The sequence below is a fragment of the Nannobrachium achirus genome, assembly GCF_963921795.1.
Source record: "Nannobrachium achirus genome assembly, chromosome: 20".
NCBI classification, from domain to species: Eukaryota; Metazoa; Chordata; class Actinopteri; order Myctophiformes; family Myctophidae; genus Nannobrachium; species Nannobrachium achirus.
Genome location: NC_137827.1, coordinates 342501 through 367500, shown reverse-complemented (window position 1 = coordinate 367500; position 25000 = coordinate 342501). Strand labels below are relative to the sequence as shown.

Sequence of the window (25000 nt, the reverse complement as noted above, 5' to 3'; positions counted from 1 at the left end):
AGTAGGTGGCAGTATAGAGTCTGGTTATATTACCTATTATAGACTCTCTGTCAGTACTAGATAGTGTACAGTAGGTGGCAGTATATAGTCTGGTTATATTACCTATAGACTCTCTGTCAGTACTAGATAGTGTACAGTAGGTGACAGTATAGAGTCTTGTTATAATACCTATAGACTCTCTGTCAGTACTAGATAGTGTACAGTAGGTAGCAGTATAGAGTCTGGTTATATTACCTATAGACTCTCTGTCAGTACTAGATAGTGTACAGTAGGTGGCAGTAGTCTGGTTATATTATCTATAGACTCTCTGTCAGTACTAGATAGTGTACAGTAGGTGCCAGTATAGTCTGGTTATATTATCTATAGACTCTCTGTCAGTACTAGATAGTGTACAGTAGGTGGCAGTATAGAGTCTGGTTATCTTACCTACTATAGACTCTCTGTCAGTACTAGATAGTGTACAGTAGGTGGCAGTAGTCTGGTTATCTTACCTATAGACTCTCTGTCAGTACTAGATAGTAGAGGTGCACCGATCCGTTTTTTTCTGTTCCGATCCGATCCGATATATTAATTTGGCTATTTCCCGATAACCGATACGATACCCGATATTTACAGTAGGCTACATAGCAAAAAAGCTTCACCTTTAAGCCATTTATTAATAAAGGATAGCTTCAGTTCAAATAACAGAGTGCATTCAGTGCAACTGAGTGCAAAATGCAATGGCAACTCTTTTTATATAAATTCTTCAAATAACCCAGTCTAATTATGGATATAATATTGATACCAGCTGATCATTCACTTAAAGTAATATACTACTGTATATATGTTTCCATAATGTTGTGCCATTGCTGCTATGTCTGTGTCACTGTTAGAGCTGCATGATTATAGCAAAACCTTTATTTTTAAATTATGTGTAGGCTACATTTCAGATGATTTATTTCAAATATTATTGTTAATACTATTATTATTGAATAAATATTGTTTTAACAAGCAAAATCGTATCTTAATGCAAAAGGATTGTCTTAAAAGCTCAAATAAAAAAGGTTGCATTTCCAAGGTGAGACATTTACCTCACAATAGTCTGACTCTAGTCTGGTCCTTTCAAATATTTAAGGGCAAAATTATTACCTCATGCCCCTGCTCCGGTTGTTGGGGCTTGTAAAACCCATGGGTAAAACCTCTGTATAGGGACTTAATACATTTCTGTTGCTTAATGTACTTTGTGAAACTATCGGAGGAGACTATAACGACTTTTAACGAGCTTCACCTGGACATGCATTAATTAATCCAGCGTGTGGAGACACACGACGACACGACTGACTTTCAACAACAGAGAAACGGGACGTGATTCTCCTTTGAAACTGGCTAAAATAAAGAGACATTCATAGGATGGCTTTTTCTGTATAGCTTGCAACAGCAGCAATACTGTTGCATTCTGTCTATGAAAGTGAAAGTAAAACTCCTTCTGACCGTCTGGACGCAGGAAAGCCTGGTGACACGATGCTTTTTTTCTTTCTCCTTCATCTTTTTTTGAGACGACAATGACACAGGATTATGGAATATATCCTTACATGCAAAGGTAATCAGCACCTTCTGTATTCGGTAGGCTGCTAATGTTTACTGAGTGTCAGGCATAGAGTTATAATAAGTAGGACCAGAGCATCTTGCTGTGCAGCAGGGAGTGCAGAGAATGTAAAGAGAGGCGGGGGCTGACATTTCTAAAAAGGCATTTTGGTGGACAATTCTCTTGAATGGAGTCAAGCCCCCTTTGGTGTCTGTGTGCACGTGCCTGCTGTGCAGCCTGCAGCGAAGCCGTGTCTCGTTAAGACAAGGGTGGAGGAGCGACAAAAAAAAAAGTTTGATCCATAAGAAGATTTTGGGATGTTTATTTAATAATGATATGCTAAAAACATTTGGTCATGGCCTCATGGGCTTACAATTGCGTGATTATATTGTATATTTATTATTATTTATATCGGGGATTGGATCGGCGACGTTGTGTCGATATCCGATATAATTATTTAATTAACATTAATTACCTTCATATCGGCGGCCGATACCGATCCAATATCGGTATCGGTGCACCTCTACTAGATAGTGTACAGTAGGTGCCAGTAGAGTGTGGTTATATTATCTATAGACTCTCTGTCAGTACTAGATAGTGTACAGTAGGTGGCAGTATAGAGTCTGGTTATATTACCTAGACTATCTGTCAGTACTAGATAGTGTACAGTAGCTGGCAGTATAGAGTCTGGTTATATTACCTACTATAGACTCTCTGTCAGTACTAGATAGTGTACAGTAGGTGGCAGTATAGAGTCTGGTTATATTACCTATAGACTCTCTGTCAGTACTAGATAGTGTACAGTAGGTGGCAGTATAGAGTCTGGTTATATTACCTATAGACTCTCTGTCAGTACTAGATAGTGTACAGTAGGTGGCAGTAGTCTGGTTATCTTACCTACTAAAGGCTCTCTGCCTTGTTTCACTGCTATCTGCTCCTCTGGTGCTAACTTCCCTCTCACTGAGACAAACAGGAGACACAACACACTTCATTTCTCCAGGAGTGGGAATCGGATCGTCACGGCTTGGGAGCTTTTGTTTTTGATATCTCAAAAAAAGCCTTTGTGCTTGTTTTGTCTCAATTGAGGTATTTTTTTAACTCATATAACATAGAATGACAGATAAAATACAGTAGCCTAAACAAGACAGTTGTAATAAACACAATACAAAACAAATGGTATTTGGTAAGGATAGACTTTGTTATCTTTTACCAGTTTCCACTGTGTGTTTGTATTTGCATAAGAAGTGTTTACTTATTTTATTTTATTGAGTGTAGTGAAAATAGAGTAGCAACATTTTCATAGCCTGATTTCAGACTTGAGTCTGACATTGTCCCATTGACAAGAGATTTGAAATTCCCAAACACAAGAGATCTGTTTGACTTGTGTGTACACAAAAACATTCCCTCCTCCCCCTCCCCTCTATGACAGGCATCAAACAGGTGGTTGTCTTTGATGCTAACGAGGTAAGCACAAGCCCTTTGAAGTTCAAAGGGAGCAATTAAAAGCTTTGGCTGAGCTCCCCCCCCCTCCACTGTTTCTGTTGATTTTCAAAAGTTAGACCCACCCCCTCCTCCGAGGCTCCGACTCTCATTGGCTTGGTTCTGCCTAAACCAGAGAAACTTTAGCGTCATATGACAACACCAGACCAAGAGAACCAGTCCGCTCAGATAGTGGGCGGGTCTATGGGCTGGAACCAGGCAAACATTTTCATAAAATACCAAGAGGCCTCCCTTCTGCATCGTGCAGTGACTGGGGGGGGAGGGGTGGGTGGGGGGGGGGGGGGGGGGGGGGCTTTTAAAGCTGCTGAATGTCTGGCATAGGAAGTGGGAGTAAACCTTACATTTCCCCAACCAATCAGAGTGCAGGGGGCGTGGCTCCAAACGTTGTGACTTCAGGGCTCGGAGCCGTGTGCTATGGGGAGTGGGGGTGGGGCTATGGGGGCGTGGCTGTGGGGCGGGTGCACAGCCCAGTGAACCAATAGGATCCACAGGCTGTTTTCAGGGGGAAAAAAGGGGAAATGTGAATCCACCCCTCCAACATCAGCCTGTGTTAGGGCAGGGCTACTCTGAGAGGGTATGTGTTAGGGCAGGACTACTCTGAGAGGGTATGTGTTAGGGCAGGTACATGGGTATCTTGGTGGTGTAGTGTACAAGATACACTACACCACCAAGATACCCATGTACCTGACTAAATACTGGTGTACAAGATACACTACACCACCAAGATACCCATGTACCTGACTAAATACTGGTCTACAAGATACACTACACCACCAAGATAACCATGTACCTGACTAAATACTGGTGTACAAGATACACTACACCACCAAGATACCCATGTACCTGACTAAATACTGGTCTACAAGATACACTACACCACCAAGATACCCATGTACCTGACTAAATACTGGTGTACAAGATACACTACACCACCAAGATACCCATGTACCTGACTAAATACTTGTCTACAAGATACACTACACCACTAAGATACCCATGTACCTGACTAAATACTGGTGTACAAGATACACTACACCACCAAGATACCCATGTACCTGACTAAATACTTGTCTACAAGATACACTACACCACCAAGATACCCATGTACCTGACTAAATACTTCCTAAACGTCAAGGACGTCCACAATCTCAACACCAGAGGCAGCACCACAGATCATGTTCAACCCAGATTTCCCTGTTCCTGTCAGTCTCTATAATACAAAACTATAAAACTATAAAAACTATTAAAAGAACAACATACGATAAAGGCAGAAAAACAATAAAGGGCGGGGTTTGGGGGAGGAGTCATAGCGCCACCTGGAGGTCAGACCTTGACCTTCTGGGGCGTGGGAAAGGTTAAAGGTCAGCGAGGGGGGGGGGGGGGGGGGGGGGTTAAGGTCATTCTGAGGTCAGAGCAGGGTCAGAGGTCATTCTGGGGTCAGGGGTCATATTATGGCACTCCTGGACCTACTTCCTCTGGGTGGAGGGGGGAGGGGCTGTCTGCTGTCACTCTCATTGGCCGAGGAGGAGGGGCCTTTATCCCTGAAGCTGAAGTTCCCTTTAAGAGCATCATAGCACACATTATGTACTGTCCCTTTAAGAACATCATTATGTACTGTCCCTTTAAGAACATCATAGCACACATTATGTACTGTCCCTTTAAGAGCATCATAGCACACATTATGTACTGTCCCTTTAAGAGCATCATAGCACACATTATGTACTGTCCCTTTAAGAACATCATTATGTACTGTCCCTTTAAGAGCATCATAGCACACATTATGTACTGTCCCTTTAAGAGCATCATAGCACACATTATGTACTGTCCCTTTAAGAGCATCATAGCACACATTATGTACTGTCCCTTTAAGAACATCATAGCACACATTATGTACTGTCCCTTTAAGAACATCATAGCACACATTATGTACTGTCCCTTTAAGAACCTCATAGCACACATTATGTACTGTCCCTTTAAGAACATCATAGCACACATTATGACAAGGCATGCGACGCACAACGTCAAGTCACATGGTTACAGTAGCCATGGTTACCACAGCTAGGAGGAGGAGTCAGGGCCTGGGTGCGGAGACAACTACTATAGGTCACAAGCAAGGTCAGAGGTCAGAGGATGTAGCCACTAGGGGGCGCAGCGCCTACATAAGACACACTGCAGTGTTGATTTAGTCTCATTCTTAGTCTTTTGAATACCACACTATTTAGTCTTAGTCCTGTCTTAGTCTTCTGAAACAGTTTTAGTCTAGTCTAGAATTATCGTCAAAATATCAAAATCTTGTAGTCTTTTAGTCTTAGTCGACAAAATTGGGTGGTATCAGGGTACAGGGGTATAACAGGGTAGTGGTATTGGGTGGTATCAGGGTACAACAGGGTAGTGGTATTGGGTGGCATCAGGGTACAGGGGTACAACAGGGTAGTGGTATTGGGTGGTATCAGGGTACAACAGAGTAGTGGTATTGGGTGGTATCAGGGTACAACAGGGTAGTGGTATTGGGTGGTATCAGGGTACAACAGGGTAGTGGTATTGGGTGGTATCAGGGTACAACAGGGTAGTGGTATTGGGTGTTATCAGGGTACAACAGGGTAGTGGTATTGGGTGGTATCAGGGTACAACAGGGTAGTGGTATTGGGTGGTATCAGGGTACAGGGGTACAACAGGGTAGTGGTATTGGGTGGTATCAGGGTACAACAGGGTAGTGGTATTGGGTGGTATCAGGGTACAGGGGTACAACAGGGTAGTGGTATTGGGTGGTATCAGGGTACAACAGGGTAGTGGTATTGGGTGGTATCAGGGTACAACAGGGTAGTGGTATTGGGTGGTATCAGGGTACAACAGGGTAGTGGTATTGGGTGGTATCAGGGTACAACAGGGTAGTGGTATTGTGCAGTATTTGAGAAGCTACTGAATAAAGGTTGGATGAAGACAGTAAGACTAGAGGAACACCTAGTTAGTAGTTACACATGATTATTACGCATGCACGCACGCACGCACACACACACACACACACACACACACACACACACACACACACACACACACACACACACACACACACACACACACACACACACACACACACGTAGTACCTGGCAGAGCGAAGATGAGTTTTCGTGCTCCATCGATGTCTGCTGTGGCGAAGGTGGTTGGAAGACTGACGGACAGACAGACAGACAGACAGACAGACAGACAGACAGACAGACAGACAGACATGTCATCAGTATTATTTTACACATTATCTACACTTGTCTAAAGCAGCGACTCTTCTTGTTGTCTAAATAAATACATGATGTGTGTCACATTTAATTTGTCACTAGAATGGATTACCCATAATGTTAACAGAGCAGAGGGGACAACCAGATCTAATTTAATTGTTGAGATATTTTAGTATTTCAGCATGACTAGTGATGCATTTTGCATCATATGATGCAAAATGTCCCAAACAACAATAAAATAAGATCTGGTTGTCCCAGAGGTGAACTGGGCCTTTAACCTTGACCCAATGACCCGTAGCCTAATCAGAGGTGAACTGGGCCTTTAACCTTGACCCAATGACCCGTAGCCTAATCAGAGGTGAACTGGGCCTTTAACCTTGACCCAATGACCCGTAGCCTAATCACAACACAACCATGTTGATAAGATCCACCATCCCTCACAACTCTGCCCAGCTGTTTCCAATAATCATTTGTTCATTTGTTAAAAGTGGCTTCTGTTTCTATGGCTGATTGTTATGTTGTTACGTTGTGCATATTGTTTATTCATTTGTTAAAGTGGCTTCTGTTTCTATGGTTGATTGTTATGTTGTTACGTTGTGCATATTGTTTATTCATTTGTTAAAGTGGCTTCTGTTTCTATGGCTGATTGTTATGTTGTTACGTTGTGCATATTGTTTATTCATTTGTTAAAGTGGCTTCTGTTTCTATGGTTGATTGTTATGTTGTTACGTTGTGCATATTGTTTATTCATTTGTTAAAGTGGCTTCTGTTTCTATGGTTGATTGTTATGTTGTTACGTTGTGCATATTGTTTATTATTCTCATTATGATGATGATGAGGATTAGATTAACCCTTGCTCACCCAGGTTTCATGAAGACTCGACCAAAGTGGATCTGAGCATGAAGGTCAATGTCTAGAACCTGTTTCAGATAGTCCTGAAATGCATGCACGCACGCACGCACGCACGCACGCACGCACGCACGCACGCACGCACGCACGCACGCACGCACGCACGCACGCACGCACGCACACACACACACACACACACACACACACACACACACACACACACACACACACACACACACACACACACACACACACAGTGTCAGTGACATCATCATGACATCACTAATTAACTGAGTGTTTGTTACATCAGAGGTCATAGTTCATGGATTGAATACCAAGGACTTCCAAAGTAAAAAAAGACCATAAAAGGACTTATTTGGCAGGGTGTTCAACTGTACTTGTAAACTACTACATTGTTGTCTAATAAAATAACCAATCACCTTCTCTCCCATGGACACGCCCCCAGAGGTGATGATGACGTCAGCACGGCTGATACCTTCATGGAGAGCACTGAGCAGGTCATCTGGACTGGATATAATGACATCATAATGATTAACCCTATAGCAGGTCATCTGGACTGGATATAATGACATCATAATGACATCATAATGATTAACCCTACAGCAGGTCATCTGGACTGGATATAATGACATCATAATGATTAACCCTACAGCAGGTCATCTGGACTGGATATAATGACATCATAATGATTAGCCCTACAGCAGGTCATCTGGACTGGATATAATGACATCATAATGATTAGCCCTACAGCAGGTCATCTGGACTGGATATAATGACATCATAATGATTAACCCTACAGCAGGTCATCTGGACTGGATATAATGACATCATAATGATTAACCCTACAGCAGGTCATCTGGACTGGATATAATGACATCATAATGACATCATAATGATTAACCCTACAGCAGGTCATCTGGACTGGATATAATGACATCATAATGATTAACCCTACAGCAGGTCATCTGGACTGGATATAATGACATCACAACGATTAACCCTACAGCAGGTCATCTGGACTGGATATAATGACATCATAATGATTAGCCCTACAGCAGGTCATCTGGACTGGAAGGATATAATGACATCATAATGACATCACAATGATTAACCCTCATGAAGAGCAGACGTAACAAGAAATCTTGTGAAATAAAATGTGGTCAACCAATCATCAAGGACGATGAATCAGGTCATCTGGACTGGAAGGATACAATGACATCACAATGACATCATCATCATCATTTTTGTATATATTATATTGTTAATAGCTCGAGATAACATTTAGCCAATGAGGAACCAGCATTTTCGTGACGTCACCTTTATGCAGCTTCTTCATTGGCTGAAGCAGTTTTTGGTCACTACCTAAACACCTAGATCTGTCCAATAAGAATCATGCAAGTTGTGCTGTTGTTCTTAGACTTTTCTTCAGCTTTCAACACAATACAGTCTGATATACTGGTGAATACACTGCTATGCTGCCTTTCTCACAATACAGTCTGATATACTGGTGTCAAAGATATACTGGTGATATAAAGATATACTGGTGTCAAAGATATACTGGTGATATAAAGATATACTGGTGTCAAAGATATACTGGTGATATAAAGATATACTGGTGTCAAAGATATACTGGTGATATAAAGATATACTGGTGAATACACTGCTATGCTGCCTTTCTCACCAACAGGGTACAGAGAGTGAAAGTGAACAGAACCCTCTCCTCAGCAGTAACTACTAATGTTGGTAACCTACTTGTCCCCTACGATCCCCAGGTTGATGCTAGGGTATGGTAGGGTATGGTAGGGTAACCTACTTGTCCCCTACGATCCCCAGGTTGATGGTAGGGTATGGTAGGGTATGGTAGGGTATGGTAGGGTATATGGTAGGGTACAGCAGGGTAACCTACTTGTCCCCTACGATCCCCAGGTTGATGGTAGGGTATCCGTGCTCCTGGATGGTTGCCAACAGGGTGGAGCGGTTGGAGTCCCTGATCTTCCCTGGGTGGAGGTCGTCTTCTGGGTTTAACAGCTACACACACACACACGCACACACACACACACACACACACACACACGCACACACACCCACACGCACGCACGCACACAAACACGCACGCACGCACGCACGCACACAGGCACACACGCAGGCATGCACACACACACACACACACACACACACACACACCCACACACCCACCCACCCACACACACACACACACACACACACACACACACACACACACACACGTAGGCAAGCACACACCACACACGCACACACATGTATATGTGTTATCTTTCACAGACAAAGACAGCTTTAAAAACATATCATTATCCAGAGGTGCTCATAGCTGTTCATCATAAATGTTGCGCGGCGGATCAACCGAAAAGAAGCGTTCTTGCGTGCCGACGATTTATGCACAGACTAGCTCTGGTGTCATGTACTCACAGGAAGTAGTCTATCTACTTCCTGTTACAGTTACTAGCTCTGTAGTCTCGCGTGGCCAGACTGTTGCCTCCGCGATTTGGTCAAATGCTCCCGGCATACAGTCTGGCGCACCGGGGAAGAAACGGCGAGTGCGAGATGAAGCGGAAGTGAAGCCCCCACGTCACTTCCGTTTCAGTCTCACATCACACATATTTATCATTATATAAATAAAAATCATATAAGCATGTTTAGCTTGCTGCTTAGCAGAAATGACATTTTAAAATATATTTTTTTGAACGTTAATGCCCGTTTTCGATACTCGCCGTTCGGGAGCTGCTGTTCCAGACTCTATATAGCATTCAGAGATTGTGGAATAGTTGTCTGGCTACGCGAGACTACTAGCTCTGTAGTCTCACGTAGCCAGACAACTATTCCACAATCTCCGAATGCTATATAGAGTCTGGAACGGCAGCTCCCGAACGGTGAGTATCGGAAGTAGCCACTGCTGCACTGAACTGTAGTCCCACTGGAAACATAACAGAAACACAATAGCTCAGACAAAGTCATTCGAGCAGCCTATTCTTGTTATGGGTGTATAGTTTAAGAAAACGTTTGAAAACATCATGGAGGCAACACCAATAACACCAGAGAAAGACGAAATAACGCCCCCAGAAATATTGGACATGTTATTGCTACTGCACCAAGGGAGCGGTTGCGCCACATCCGCTTTATCTCACACTCATCGTTTCTATTTCCGTGCCCCAGACTGTTGACGGGAGCATTTGCCAAATCGCGGAGTCAACAGTCTGGCCACGCGAGATTACTAGCTCTGGTGTCATGTCATTTAGTCAATCTACTTCCTGTAAAGCCAATTCTCCACCGTACCGACAGGGATCTCCATGTATGGGCATAAAAGGGATTGTATGTTGTGATGTCAGGGGAACCACTTTAACAGAATCCCTTTCATGCCCATATATGGAGATCCCTGATGTCATCAATATTTAGCCCATATAATAGGACTTCATATGGGAATGCCCATATATGGAGGAAGACAGCTCATATCTGCGTGGCTGGTTCAGACAGGGATCTCCATATGGGCATAAAATGGATGTCTCCATATATGGGTAACTGGCCCGATATACATCACTGGCCAGATGGCCAAGAATTGAGGTCACATGTCGCCCTGAGGCGTCTTACTATATTATTATATTACATAACCATTATTATTATGAATAACTGGTGCAGAAGCCAGGCTCAATAAATCAGACCTTTGATAAGAGATCTGAACTCGACACCATTTTCTAGTTCCTGTCTTCCCAGCAGCCCTCAAAGCCTATTGGATCAACAGATGTTATGCTGTTAAGTGATTGGCCAAGTCCCGGAAAAGATGCGCTGTGATTGGCCAGTACAGTCAGTTTGATTGGCAGTTGTGTCGAAATGCTCATCCCTAAAACATGATTTACGAGACTGTGGTGGCTGGTGTGTGTGTGTGTGTGTGCGTGTGCGTGTGCGTGTGTGTGTGTGTGTGTGTGTGTGTGTGTGTGTGTGTGTGTGTGTGTGTGTACCTCGTTCCCAGTAGACATCACGGCCACCACGGGGAACTTGTGCACGCTGACCTCTGTGACCCCGACGGTGGCCAGCAGACCAATCTCTGAGGGTCCCATGTGAGTCCCTTTGGCCAGGACACACTCCCCCCTCCTGATGTCATGACCTATAGGCCTGTTAATATGTTAATATACATTAATATACATTAATATACGTTAATATACATTAATATACATTAATATACGTTAATATACATGATCTCTGAGGGTCCCATGTGAGTCCCTTTGGCCAGGACACACTCCCCCCTTCTGATGTCATGACCTATAGGCCTGTTAATATACGTTAATATACGTTAATATACGTTAATATACATTAATATACATGATCTCTGAGGGTCCCATGTGAGTCCCTTTAGCCAGGACACACTCCCCCCTTCTGATGTCATGACCTATAGGCCTTTAATACAACATATATACACGTTAATATACATTAATATACATGATCTCTGAGGGTCCCATGTGAGTCCCTTTGGCCAGGACACACTCTCCTCTCCTTATGTCATGACCTATAGGCCTGTTAATATACGTTAATATACGTTAATATACATTAATATACATGATCTCTGAGGGTCCCATGTGAGTCCCTTTAGCCAGGACACACTCCCCCCTTCTGATGTCATGACCTATAGGCCTTTACATTAATATACATTAATATACGTTAATATACATTAATATGCATTAATATGCATTAATATGTAAATGGTAAATGGTTCCCTAGAATAAATCCTTACATCTTCAGACTCTCTCAGTAGCTCAGTATGTTCTACTTGCACCACAGGGTTAGTATGAAGTACTCTATGGTACAGGGTTAGGGTACATGTGGTCCTATGGTATTATGGTATGAAGTACTCTATGGTACAGGGTTAGGGTTAGTATTTATTCTAACCCTAGTATAAATACTTACATCCTCAGACTCTCTCAGTAGCTCAGTATGTTCTACTTGCACCACAGGGTTAGTATGAAGTACTCTATGGTACAGGGTTAGGGTACATGTGGTCCTATGGTATTATGGTATGAAGTACTCTATTAATGTTGTGTTTGTGTGTTTTCTTACCTGATGTCCTGTCCGGGTCGGGCCTGAACCAAGATCCTCACCTCCAACTCCTCTGTACCCTGAAACACAACATCCTGTTAGCTGTGTACAACATCCTGTTAACAACCAGGGGCTCTGGTTCCCCAGGCGGGCTCCCTGACCATTCAGCTATGGAATGGAACCTGGGACAACCAGGGGCTCTGGTTCCCCAGACGGGCTCCCTGACCATTCAGCTATGGAATGGAACCTGGGACAACCAGGGGCTCTGGTTCCCCAGGCGGGCTCCCTAACCATTCAGCTATGGAATGGAACCTGGGACAACCAGGGGCTCTGGTTCCCCAGGCGGGCTCCCTAACCATTCAGCTATGACAGCCGTAAATGGTTCCCTAGAATAAATACTTACATCTTCAGACTTTCTCAGTAGCTCAGTATCTTCTACTTGCACCACAGGGTTAGGGTACACGTGGTTCTATGGTATTATGGTATAGAAGTACTCTATGGTACAGGGTTAGGGTACATGTGTATGGTATAGACAGTACTCTATGGTACAGGGTTAGTATTTATTCTAACCCTAGTATAAATACTTACATCTTCAGACTCTCTCAGTAGCTCAGTATCTTCTACTTGCACCACAGCGTCGGCTCCACAGGGGATGGGGGCTCCAGTGGTCACTCTCATCACCTGGCCTGGCATGACCGTGTGACTGGGCTGCACGCACACACACATGCACACACACACACACACACACGCACACGCACGCGCACGCGCACACGCGCACACGCACACGCACACACACACACACACACACACACACGCGCACGCGCACACGCACACGCACACGCACACACACACACACACATGCACGCATAAAGACGTAGAGAAATGAAGTTGCATCAAATATTTTACAGTTAATTTCACATTCATGAAAGTTAATCAAGTGGGTGGTTAAGTTATAATATTATTTGATAAAAGTAATCAAAGTAATAAAGTATTTCTGACCTGTTGTCCAGCCTGTGACTCTCCCATGATGAAACGATCTCCTGGACCGTCTGCAGCTATAATTATATTATACATTATATTACATATATACATACCTAACCCTAACCTACCTAACCCTAACCTACCTAACCCTAACCTACCTAACCCTAACCTACCTAACCCTAACCTACCTAACCCTAACCTACCTAACCCTAACCTACCTAACCCTAACCCATGATGAAACGATCTCCTGGACCGTCTGCAGCTATAATTATATTATACATTATATTACATATATACCTAACCCTAACCTACCTAACCCTAACCTACCTAACCCTAACCTACCTAACCCTAACCTACCTAACCCTAACCCATGATGAAACGATCTCCTGGACCGTCTGCAGCTATAATTATATTATACATTATAATACATATATACATACCTAACCCTAACCTACCTAACCCTAACCTACCTAACCCTAACCTACCTAACCCTAACCTACCTAACCCTAACCTACCTAACCCTAACCCATGATGAAACGATCTCCTGGACCGTCTGCAGCTATAATTATATTATACATTATATTACATATATACATACCTAACCCTAACCTACCTAACCCTAACCTACCTAACCCTAACCTACCTAACCCTAACCTACCTAACCCTAACCCATGATGAAACGATCTCCTGGACCGTCTGCAGCTATAATTATATTATACATTATATTACATATATACATACCTAACCCTAACCTACCTAACCCTAACCCATGATGAAACGATCTCCTGGACCGTCTGCAGCTAAAATATATATGATAAATATATGATAAATATATGATAAATATATTATATATGATCACAATATAAATATATGATACAATATAAATATAGCAGTAAGACTCCCTAATCGGGAGATAAGCGACCGTTGGTCGCTTATCTCCACAAACAATATGTCAAAATCGTCTAGGAAGGATGGTATGAGTCATGCTGGCAGTATGACATCACACCGTACACAAATGACCCTTATATAAGACCGGCATTATCTACCGACAGATTAGTAACAAGATGTCAAAATCGTTGAAGGTTGAATCTCCAGATATGGAGATAACCAACACATCCCTCCATATATGGAGATAACTGACGAATCTCACTAAGTCTGACCTCACAAGCTCCATATTTGGACACGAACAACATATAACTCCATATATAGAGACATAGCTGCTGACATCAGTATGACATCACACTGCTGACATCAGTATGACATCACACCGTACACAAATGACCCTTATATAAGACCGGCATTATCTACCGACAGATTAGATGCAAGCAGGGTCCGAGGCAGGTCATCACTGCCAGCATGACTCACACCATCCTTCCTAGACGATTTTGACATATTGTTACTAATCTGTCGGTAGATAATGCCGGTCTTATATAAGGGTCATTTGTGTACGGTGTGATGTCATACTGATTGCGACTTTTATGCCCAATTGCCCATATATGGAGATATCATCAGCCATGCCCTTTTATGCCCATATATGGAGATATCATCTGTCTGTCACTTCTATGTCCAAATATGGAGTTCTGTGTCAGCCATTCCCACATATTTCAAATTAGTGACATACTACAAGGGGACAAATACTCATATTTGTTGATTATTTTGGTTTCTATGGTTACCAGATAAAGATATTTCACTTTGCACAATTTGTTTGTTGATTTTTAGTTGCTATGGTTACTTGATAAAGGCCTTTCACTCGTTTGTTGATATTTTGCCACATATGATCTCCAAATTTGGGCATGGTGCACAGTCACAGTGACATCATAGCTAGTGACATCACCAGCAGCGAAGCTAGCAGTGTGATGTCATACTGATGCGGAGATATGAGCAGGGCAAAGGTGTGACGTGTGACGTGTGACCGACCGACCGACCGACCGACCGACGGACGGCCGGTGGAGGTTTTGATACTAAACTGCGACCTGACGGTCGCAATGATGTGACTCTCCCATGATGAAACGATCTCCTGGACCGTCTGCAGCTAAATATAAATATAAATAAATATATTATAAATATATTATTGCGACCGTCAGGGAGCAGTTTACTATGAAAACCTCCACCGTCCGTCCGTCCGTCGGTCACACGTCACACGTCACACCTTTGCCCTGCTCATATCTCCGCATCAGTATGACATCACACCACATGTGTACACAAACCTTTGTGTACGTTGCTGTGGCAACAGTCTGTTGTTGCTGGTCTGTTAGTGTACGTTAGCAACCACCTTAGCAACCATGGTTTTACCCTAGCAACCAACTGTTTACCCTAGCAACCAACTGTTTACCATAGCAACCAGATACGCAGAGCAGGGATCTCCATATATGGGCATAAACAGGTGACATCACACTGATGTCAGATACTCAGAGCAGGGATTTCTCCATAATATATGGGCATAAAAGGGATTCTGTTAGGGATCTCCATATATGGGCATAAAAGGGATTCTGTTAGGGATCTCCATATATGGGCATAAAAGGGATTCTGTTAGGGATCTCCATATATGGGCATAAAAGGGATTCTGTTAGGGATCTCCATATATGGGCATAAAAGGGATTCTGTTAGGGATCTCCATATATGGGCATAAAAGGGATTCTGTTAGGGATCTCCATATATGGGCATAAAAGGGATTCTGTTAGGGATCTCCATATATGGGCATAAAAGATGCTGTTAGGGATCTCCATATATGGGCATAAAAGGGATTCTGTTAGGGATCTCCATATATGGGCATGAAAGGGATTCTGTTAGGGATCTCCATATATGGGCATAAAAGGGATTGTATCCCAGATGATGCCCTGTTAGGAGATCCACACTAACAGAATCCATATATGGTCCTACCGACAGCTGCTATAAGCCAACCCTGGCGATAAGGTCTGAGTCGAAGAAGTGCTTCTTTCCTGGCAAGAATTGCCCCTTTATACTGTAGGGCTCGTTTGTGTATTGTATGACATCACGCCACATCATCGGCTGAGGACTGTGTGATGTCATCATATCTCCATATATGGAGACATAAGTTGCTCATGCCCAAATATGGGCTGGTGAGGTCAGACTTAGTGTGATGCGTAGGTTATCTCCATATATGGAGATTCAACTTCAATTTGTAACCATGGCAAACTGTCAACTGCCCGTATGTCTTGATAATTGGTAAAACAAACTTTTGGCCTATTTGTAGAGATAAGCGACCAACGGTCGCTTAGTTGCTCATGCCCAAATATGGGCTGGTGAGGTCAGACTTAGTGTGATGCGTAGGTTATCTCCATATATGGAGATTCAACTTCAATGAGTAACCATGGCAAACTGTCAACTGCCCGTATGTCTTGATAATTGGTAAAACAAACTTTTGGCCTATTTGTAGAGATAAGCGACCAACGGTCACTTAGTTGCTCATGCCCAAATATGGGCTGGTGAGGTCAGACTTAGTGTGATGCGTAGGTTATCTCCATATATGGAGATTCAACTTCAATGAGTAACCATGGCAAACTGTCAACTGCCCGTATGTCTTGATAATTGGTAAAACAAACTTTTGGCCTATTTGTAGAGATAAGCGACCAACACTGGGTGAAAAGAGAGATTATCTGACATATACTGGTAGAGTATATGACCCATTTTGTACCATTTTGTACCAGTATACTGGGATATACCCACATTATTGGAAGTTTTCAGTTCAAGAGATTTTCAGGCATATTCCCCTGATATTCTGCCCCCAGCTAGACAAATGCACAGCAGGGTGTGCCTTTGTGTGCCTTTGTCTAGCTGGGGGCAGTATATCACCAATTATCACTGAATACAGAGGAATATGCCAGAATATCCCTAAAAAAGTATATACCCAATAATGTCGGTATATGCCCAGTATATCTGTACATAAACTGTCATATACTCTACCAGTATATGTCAGATAATCTCTCTTTTCACCCAGTGCAAAGGTCGCTTATCTCCCGATTAGGGAGTCTTACTGGTATATGATAACAATATAAATATATGATACAATATAAATATATGATGTGACTCTCCCATGATGAAACGATCTCCTGGACCATCTGCAGCTAAATATTATAAACATACTAGAAGGTCGGCCGGCTGTGCCGGCCTCCCCTCTAGGTCGTCGCGTTGCGTCTATAGGAGTAAATATTCGTCGAAAACAAATCCCTGAGGTACAGGGTGGCCACGATCTGATGTTTTTTTTGAGAAAAAAATGTTTTTTTACAAAAAAAAAAAAATTTGAGAAGAAAAATTTTTTTTTGAGAAAAAAAAATTTTGAGAAAAAAAAATTAGAGAAAAAAAATTTTTTGAGAAAAAAAAAATTTTTAGAAAAAAATTTTTTTTGAGAATTTTTTTTTTTCACTCTCTCTGTGCATTTGCCCCCCCCCCCCCCCAAAGTGTGCGTCTCTAGCCCTCCCTCTCTGTTGTAAATGTAATTCGATACACTGCCCTGCTCCTCTCCCCTTCCCTCTCTCTCTCTCTCTCTCTCTCTCTCTCTCTCTCTCAGTGCCTGGGCTGGCTTAGGCTTCACCACTGAGGCTTCACCACTGTCCTGTGTCCTGTGTCCTGTGTCCGTTGCTTGAAGTGGGCTGCGGCTTTAAGCCAATTGTAAATATAAGATGATATAATATAGATATAATAATATAAATATAATATAAATACATGATGAAACGATCTCCTGGACCATCTGCAGCTAAATATTATAAACATATGATATAATATAGATATAATAATATAAATATATGTGACTCTCCCATGATGAAACGATCTCCTGGCCCGTCTGCAGCTAAATATTATAAACATATGATATAATATAGATTGAGTGACCCTGTCTTTCCCTAATAGGACTGATCGTGGATAGCTACTGGGACGTAAGTCGGGACTTGATCAACCCCGGCTGGGTCACCTGGGCGAGGGTGTATGATGTTGCGAGACCCGAAACACCCGTCGACCCCAGGCTACATCACTGATGATACGTCCCAGTTGCATCCTTGTGATGTTTTTTTACACTATTAGTTCTATTTATAGTGGCTCATAGGAATAGACTATGTGACAACCGTCGACCCCAGGCTACATCACTGATGATACGTCCCAGTTGCATCCTTTTGATGTTTTTTTACACTATTAGTTCTATTTATAGTGGCTCATAGGAATAGACTATGTGACAACCAGGAATAGTTTGGTGACCACCGGAGACTCGGTTGACGGCCGGAATTTAGACGGCACCCGGGAGCAGGTTGGGTTAGCGCCCCAGCCTGTGTCTTCCGTGAGGAAGAAGCCCAACAAATAGTGGCTCATAGGAATAGACTATGTGACAACCGTCGACCCCAGGCTACATCACTGATGATACGTCCCAGTTGCATCCTTGTGATGTTTTTTTACACTATTAGTTCTATTTATAGTGGCTCATAGGAATAGACTATGTGACAACCAGGAATAGTTTGGTGACCACCGGAGACTCGGTTGACGGCCGGAATTTAGACGGCACCCGGGAGCAGGTTGGGTTAGCGCCCCAGCCTGTGTCTTCCGTGAGGAAGAAGCCCAACAAATCCACGGTGAGGCCTTTAGGAGGGCCATTCAACTGCAGCAGCTGAATGGAATGTTTGGATTGGGGTCTGGTGCAACGCACAGGTTCTGAACCTGGTGAGAGCAGGGGAGGACCTGGTGAGACGTAGGAGGAGCCCGGCCAGGAGTCAACCCATAGAGCCTAGTTCTTCCACGCGCCAGAATGGTACCCCCAATCCCGGCAGAGTAGTTCCGGTGCAGCACATTGAGTGACCCTGTCTTTCCCTAATAGGACTGATCGTGGATAGCTACTGGGACGTAAGTCGGGACTTGATCAACCCCGGCTGGGTCACCTGGGCGAGGGTGTATGATGTTGCGAGACCCGAAACACCCGTCGACCCCAGGCTACATCACTGATGATACGTCCCAGTTGCATCCTTGTGATGTTTTTTTACACTATTAGTTCTATTTATAGTGGCTCATAGGAATAGACTATGTGACAACCAGGAATAGTTTGGTGACCACCGGAGATGGGCCAGGAGATCGTTTCATCATGTATTTATGTTATATTTATATTTATATAATATATTTATATTGTTGTATCATATATTTATAATATATGTATAATATAATTATAATATATTTATAAATATTTAGCTGCAGACGGGCCAGGAGATCCTTTCATCATGGGAGAGTCACATATATTTATATTATTATATCTATATTATATCATATCTTTCATCATGGGAGAGTCACATATATTTATATTATTATATCTATACCAGTAAGACTCCCTAATCGGGAGATAAGCGACCGTTGGTCGCTTATCTCCACAAATAGGCCAAAAGTTTGTTTTACCAATTATCAAGAACATACGGGCAGTTGACAGTTTGCCATGGTTACTCATTGAAGTTGAATCTCCATATATGGAGATAACCTACGCATCACACTAAGTCTGACCTCACCAGCCCATATTTGGGCATGAGCAACTTATGTCTCCATATATGGAGATATGATGACATCACACAGTCCTCAGCCGATGATGTGGCGTGATGTCATACAATACACAAACGAGCCCTACAGTATAAAGGGGCAATTCTTGCCAGGAAAGAAGCATTTCTTCGACTCAGACCTTATCGCCAGGGTTGGCTTATAGCAGCTGTCGGTAGGACCATATATGGATTCTGTTAGTGTGGATCTCCTAACAGGGCATCATCTGGGATACAATCCCTTTTATGCCCATATATGGAGATCCCTAACAGAATCCCTTTCATGCCCATATATGGAGATCCCTAACAGAATCCCTTTTATGCCCATATATGGAGATCCCTAACAGCATCCCTTTTATGCCCATATATGGAGATCACTAACAGCTAACAGAATCCCTTTTATGCCCATATATGGAGATCCCTAACAGAATCCCTTTTATGCCCATATATGGAGATCCCTAACAGAATCCCTTTTATGCCCATATATGGAGATCCCTAACAGAATCCCTTTTATGCCCATATATGGAGATCCCTAACATAATCCCTTTTATGCCCATATATGGAGATCCCTAACAGAATCCCTTGTATGCCCATATATGGAGATCCCTAACAGAATCCCTTTTATGCCCATATATGGAGATCCCTAACAGAATCCCTTTTATGCCCATATATTATGGAGAAATCCCTGCTCTGAGTATCTGACATCAGTGTGATGTCACCTGTTTATGCCCATATATGGAGATCCCTGCTCTGCGTATCTGGTTGCTATGGTAAACAGTTGGTTGCTAGGGTAAAAAAACATGGTTGCTATGGTAAACAGTTGGTTGCTAGGGTAAACAGTTGGTTGCTAGGGTAAAACCATGGTTGCTAAGGTGGTTGCTAACGTACACTAACAGACCAGCAACAACAGACTGTTGCCACAGCAACGTACACAAAGGTTTGTGTACACATGTGGTGTGATGTCATACTGATGCGGAGATATGAGCAGGGCAAAGGTGTGACGTGTGACGTGTGACGGACGGACGGACGGACGGACGGCCGGTGGAGGTTTTCATAGTAAACTGCTCCCTGACGGTCGCAATAAACTGCTCCCTGACGGTCGCAATTATATCATATGTTTATAATATTTAGCTGCAGATGGGCCAGGAGATCGTTTCAACATGTATTTATATTATATTTATATTTATATAATATATTTATCATGTATTTATATTATATTTATATTTATATAATATATTTATATTGTTGTATCATATATTTATAATATATGTATAATAACCCTGGAATGAATATTAATAATACTAATAATGATTATATTAATAGAGGCCTCACCTCTCACAGCGTATCCATCTTTAACAGAAGCAGGAAATGGAGGCAGGTTGTCTTTGGCATAAATGTCCTGAGCTAGGACCCGCCCCATTCCATCTGAAACACACCATATATAGACATAAATGTCCTGAGCTAGGACCCGCCCCATTCCATCTGTAACACACCATATATACACACCTAATAAACACCTTACCATCTGTAATACACACATATACACACATCTCTTGTTTTTGTTTGGTGGGTTGTGCAATGGGCCGGGGCGTTGATTTATATAATATGGTGTCTTGCTGCCGCTTGTCCAGGATAGGGGTCATACTGACCTCTGTAGTTAATGACCTCAGTGCCCAGGATAGGGGTCATACTGACCTCTGTAGTTGATGACCTCAGTGCCCAGGATAGGGGTCATACTGACCTCTGTAGTTAATGACCTCAGTGCCCAGGATAGGGGCCATACTGACCTCTGTAGTTGATGACCTCAGTGCCCAGGATAGGGGTCATACTGACCTCTGTAGTTAATGACCTCAGTGCCCAGGATAGGGGTCATACTGACCTCTGTAGTTGATGACCTCTGTGCCCAGGATAGGGGTCATACTGACCTCTGTAGTTGATGACCTCAGTGCCCAGGATAGGGGTCATACTGACCTCTGTAGTTGATGACCTCAGTGCCCAGGATAGGGGTCATACTGACCTCTGTAGTTGATGACCTCAGTGCCCAGGATAGGGGTCATACTGACCTCTGTAGTTGATGACCTCTGTGCCCAGGATAGGGGTCATACTGACCTCTGTAGTTGATGACCTCTGTGCCCAGGATAGGGGTCATCTCCAGGACGGTGATGAAGGCTTTGTCCATGGAGGTCAACGGGAAGGGAGACATGCGGTGCCTTCTGGCAACCTTCGAGATGTCCACTGCACTGTGACCTGTGTGCACGCACATACACACACATTATAAACCTTACACTGTAACCTGTGTGCACGCACATACACACACATTATAAACCTTACACTGTGACCTGTGTGCACGCACATACACACACATTATAAACCTTACACTGTGACCTGTGTGCACGCACATACACACACATTATAAACCTTACACTGTGACCTGTGTGCACGCACATACACACACATTATAAACCTTACACTGTGACCTGTGTGCACGTACATACACACACATTATAAACCTTACACTGTGACCTGTGTGCACGCACATACACACACATTATAAACCTTACACTGTAACCTGTGTGCACGTACATACACACACATTATAAACCTTACACTGTGACCTGTGTGCACGCACATACACACACATTATAAACCTTACACTGTAACCTGTGTGCACGCACGCACATACACACACATTATAAACCTTACACTGACCTGTGTGCACGCACATACACACACATTATAAACCTTACACTGTAACCTGTGTGCACGCACATACACACACATTATAAACCTTAGAGATGTCCACTGCACTGTGACCTGTGTGCACGCACATACACACATATTACACTGTGACCTGTGTGCACGCACATACACACACATTATAAACCTTACACTGTGACCTGTGTGCACGCACATACACACACATTATAAACCTTACACTGTGACCTGTGTGCACGCACATACACACACATTATAAACCTTACACTGTGACCTGTGTGCATGCACATACACACACATTATAAACCTTACACTGTGACCTGTGTGCACGCACATACACACACATTATAAACCTTACACTGTGACCTGTGTGCACGCACATACACACACATTATAAACCTTACACTGTGACCTGTGTGCACGTACATACACACACATTATAAACCTTACACTGTGACCTGTGTGCACGCACATACACACACATTATAAACCTTACACTGTGACCTGTGTGCTCTGCAAAGCGCTTTGAGCTGCATTTCATGTCATGAAAGGTGCTGTACAAATAAAGTTTTATTATTATTATTATTATTACTTACTGGCTCTAAGAATATTCTCATTACTGCCACACCTGGACTGCACCTAGAGAGAGAGAGAGAGAGAGAGAGAGAGAGAGAGAGAGAGAGAGAGAGAGAGAGAGAGACAGAGAGAGAGAGAGAGAGAGAGAGAGAGAGAGAGAGAGAGAGACAGAGAGAGAGAGAGAGAGAGAGAGAGAGAGAGAGAGAGAGAGAGAGAGAGAGAGAGAGAGAGAGAGAGAGAGAGAGAGAGAGAGAGAGAGAGAGAGAGAGAGAGAGAGAGAGAGAGAGAGAGAGAGAGAGAGAGAGAGAGAGAGAGAGACAGAGACAGAGACAGAGAGAGAGAGAGAGAGAGAGAGAGAGAGAGAGAGAGAGAGAGACAGAGAGAGAGAGAGAGAGAGAGATGCTTATTGTTGTGGAACTGATACTGTATGATTGCCGTAGAGCAGGGGTGGCCAAAAGGAAGGGTGTGCAGGTAGACCACATGACATGACTATAAAAATATATCATTAAAATATAAAAAGAATATGTCAATATCACATCAAGAAGGGCCTGTCAGCTCCCTTCATGGCTTCTAAAGTAGGCAAACTTTGTTCAAGAGTCAGTAGCTTTACAAAGAACCCCAAAACCTACCACTTCCTTACAGAATGGGATGAAGACATTTCCCCCAGTATTTCCCATTTATTTCCTCCTTACAGTAAGTGTGTTTGTAACTAAAATGTAACTAGTTAAAAGAACAAGATGATGATAAATGTAACTAGTTAAAAGAACAAGATGATGATAAATGTAACTAGTTAAAAGAACAAGATGATGATAAATGTAACTAGTTAAAAGAACAAGATGATGATAAATGTAACTAGTTAAAAGAACAAGATGATGTGCACATCCTTTCCAAAGTGCTGGTGCTGGGCTCAGGGTCAGGGTTAACAGGCTCAGGTCGACATGTGATTAAAAAGAATAGAGGTCTGCACACAGTGTTTATTTAAAAGATAAAAGATTATCTTTTATCTTTTAAATAAACTCTGTGGAGCATTGAGCTGTGTGCGGACCTCTATAACGCCAGTGCTGCTATTCCCAAGCCACCCTGAGGCCCTCAGCTAAAACATTGTGGATGGGTAGATCATATTGAGCTAGTCATTTTAAACATTGTGTATGGGTAGATCATATTGAGCTAGTCATTTTAAACATTGTGGATGGGTAGATCATGTTGAGCTAGTCATTTTAAACATTGTGTATGGGTAGATCATATTGAGCTAGTCATTTTAAACATTGTGGATGGGTAGATCATGTTGAGCTAGTCATTTTAAACATTGTGGATGGGTAGATCATATTGAGCTAGTCATTTTAAACATTGTGGATGGGTAGATCATGTTGAGCTAGTCATTTTAAACATTGTGGATGGGTAGATCATATTGAGCTAGTCATTTTAAACATTGTGGATGGGTAGATCATATTGAGCTAGTCATTTTAAACATTGTGGATGGGTAGATCATGTTGAGCTGGTCATTTTAAACATTGTGGATGGGTAGATCATATTGAGCTAGTCATTTTAAACATTGTGGATGGGTAGATCATATTGAGCTAGTCATTTTAAACATTGTGGATGGGTAGATCATGTTGAGCTAGTCATTTTAAACATTGTGGATGGGTAGATCATATTGAGCTAGTCATTTTAAACATTGTGGATGGGTAGATCATGTTGAGCTAGTCATTTTAAACATTGTGGATGGGTAGATCATGTTGAGCTGGTCATTTTAAACATTGTGGATGGGTAGATCATATTGAGCTAGTCATTTTAAACATTGTGGATGGGTAGATCATGTTGAGCTAGTCATTTTAAACATTGTGGATGGGTAGATCATATTGAGCTAGTTATTTTAAACATTGTGGATGGGTAGATCATGTTGAGCTAGTCATTTTAAACATTGTGGATGGGTAGATCATGTTGAGCTGGTCATTTTAAACATTGTGGATGGGTAGATCATGTTGAGC

At 42.7% G+C, this 25000-nt stretch overlaps 1 protein-coding gene across 3 annotated transcripts in view; it reads right to left on the bottom strand.

Annotated features, from left to right (window-relative positions):
- gphna (gephyrin a) overlaps positions 1-25000 on the bottom strand; it is a 53361-nt gene that overhangs the window by 6774 nt on the left and 21587 nt on the right. For 2 of the 3 annotated variants that reach the window (XM_080750195.1, XM_080750196.1), the window contains exons 10-21: positions 23033-23075; positions 21831-21968; positions 21054-21146; positions 13225-13280; positions 12814-12933; positions 12247-12305; positions 11154-11307; positions 9071-9192; positions 7584-7671; positions 7156-7229; positions 6169-6233; positions 2462-2524 (exon numbers count right to left, since the gene is read on the bottom strand). In XM_080750195.1, coding sequence (XP_080606321.1) covers positions 2462-2524; positions 6169-6233; positions 7156-7229; positions 7584-7671; positions 9071-9192; positions 11154-11307; positions 12247-12305; positions 12814-12933; positions 13225-13280; positions 21054-21146; positions 21831-21968; positions 23033-23075 — 1075 coding nt within the window. The remainder of the gene's footprint in view (positions 1-2461; positions 2525-6168; positions 6234-7155; positions 7230-7583; positions 7672-9070; positions 9193-11153; positions 11308-12246; positions 12306-12813; positions 12934-13224; positions 13281-21053; positions 21147-21830; positions 21969-23032; positions 23076-25000) is intronic. The other variant, XM_080750197.1, reaches the window with a different exon arrangement.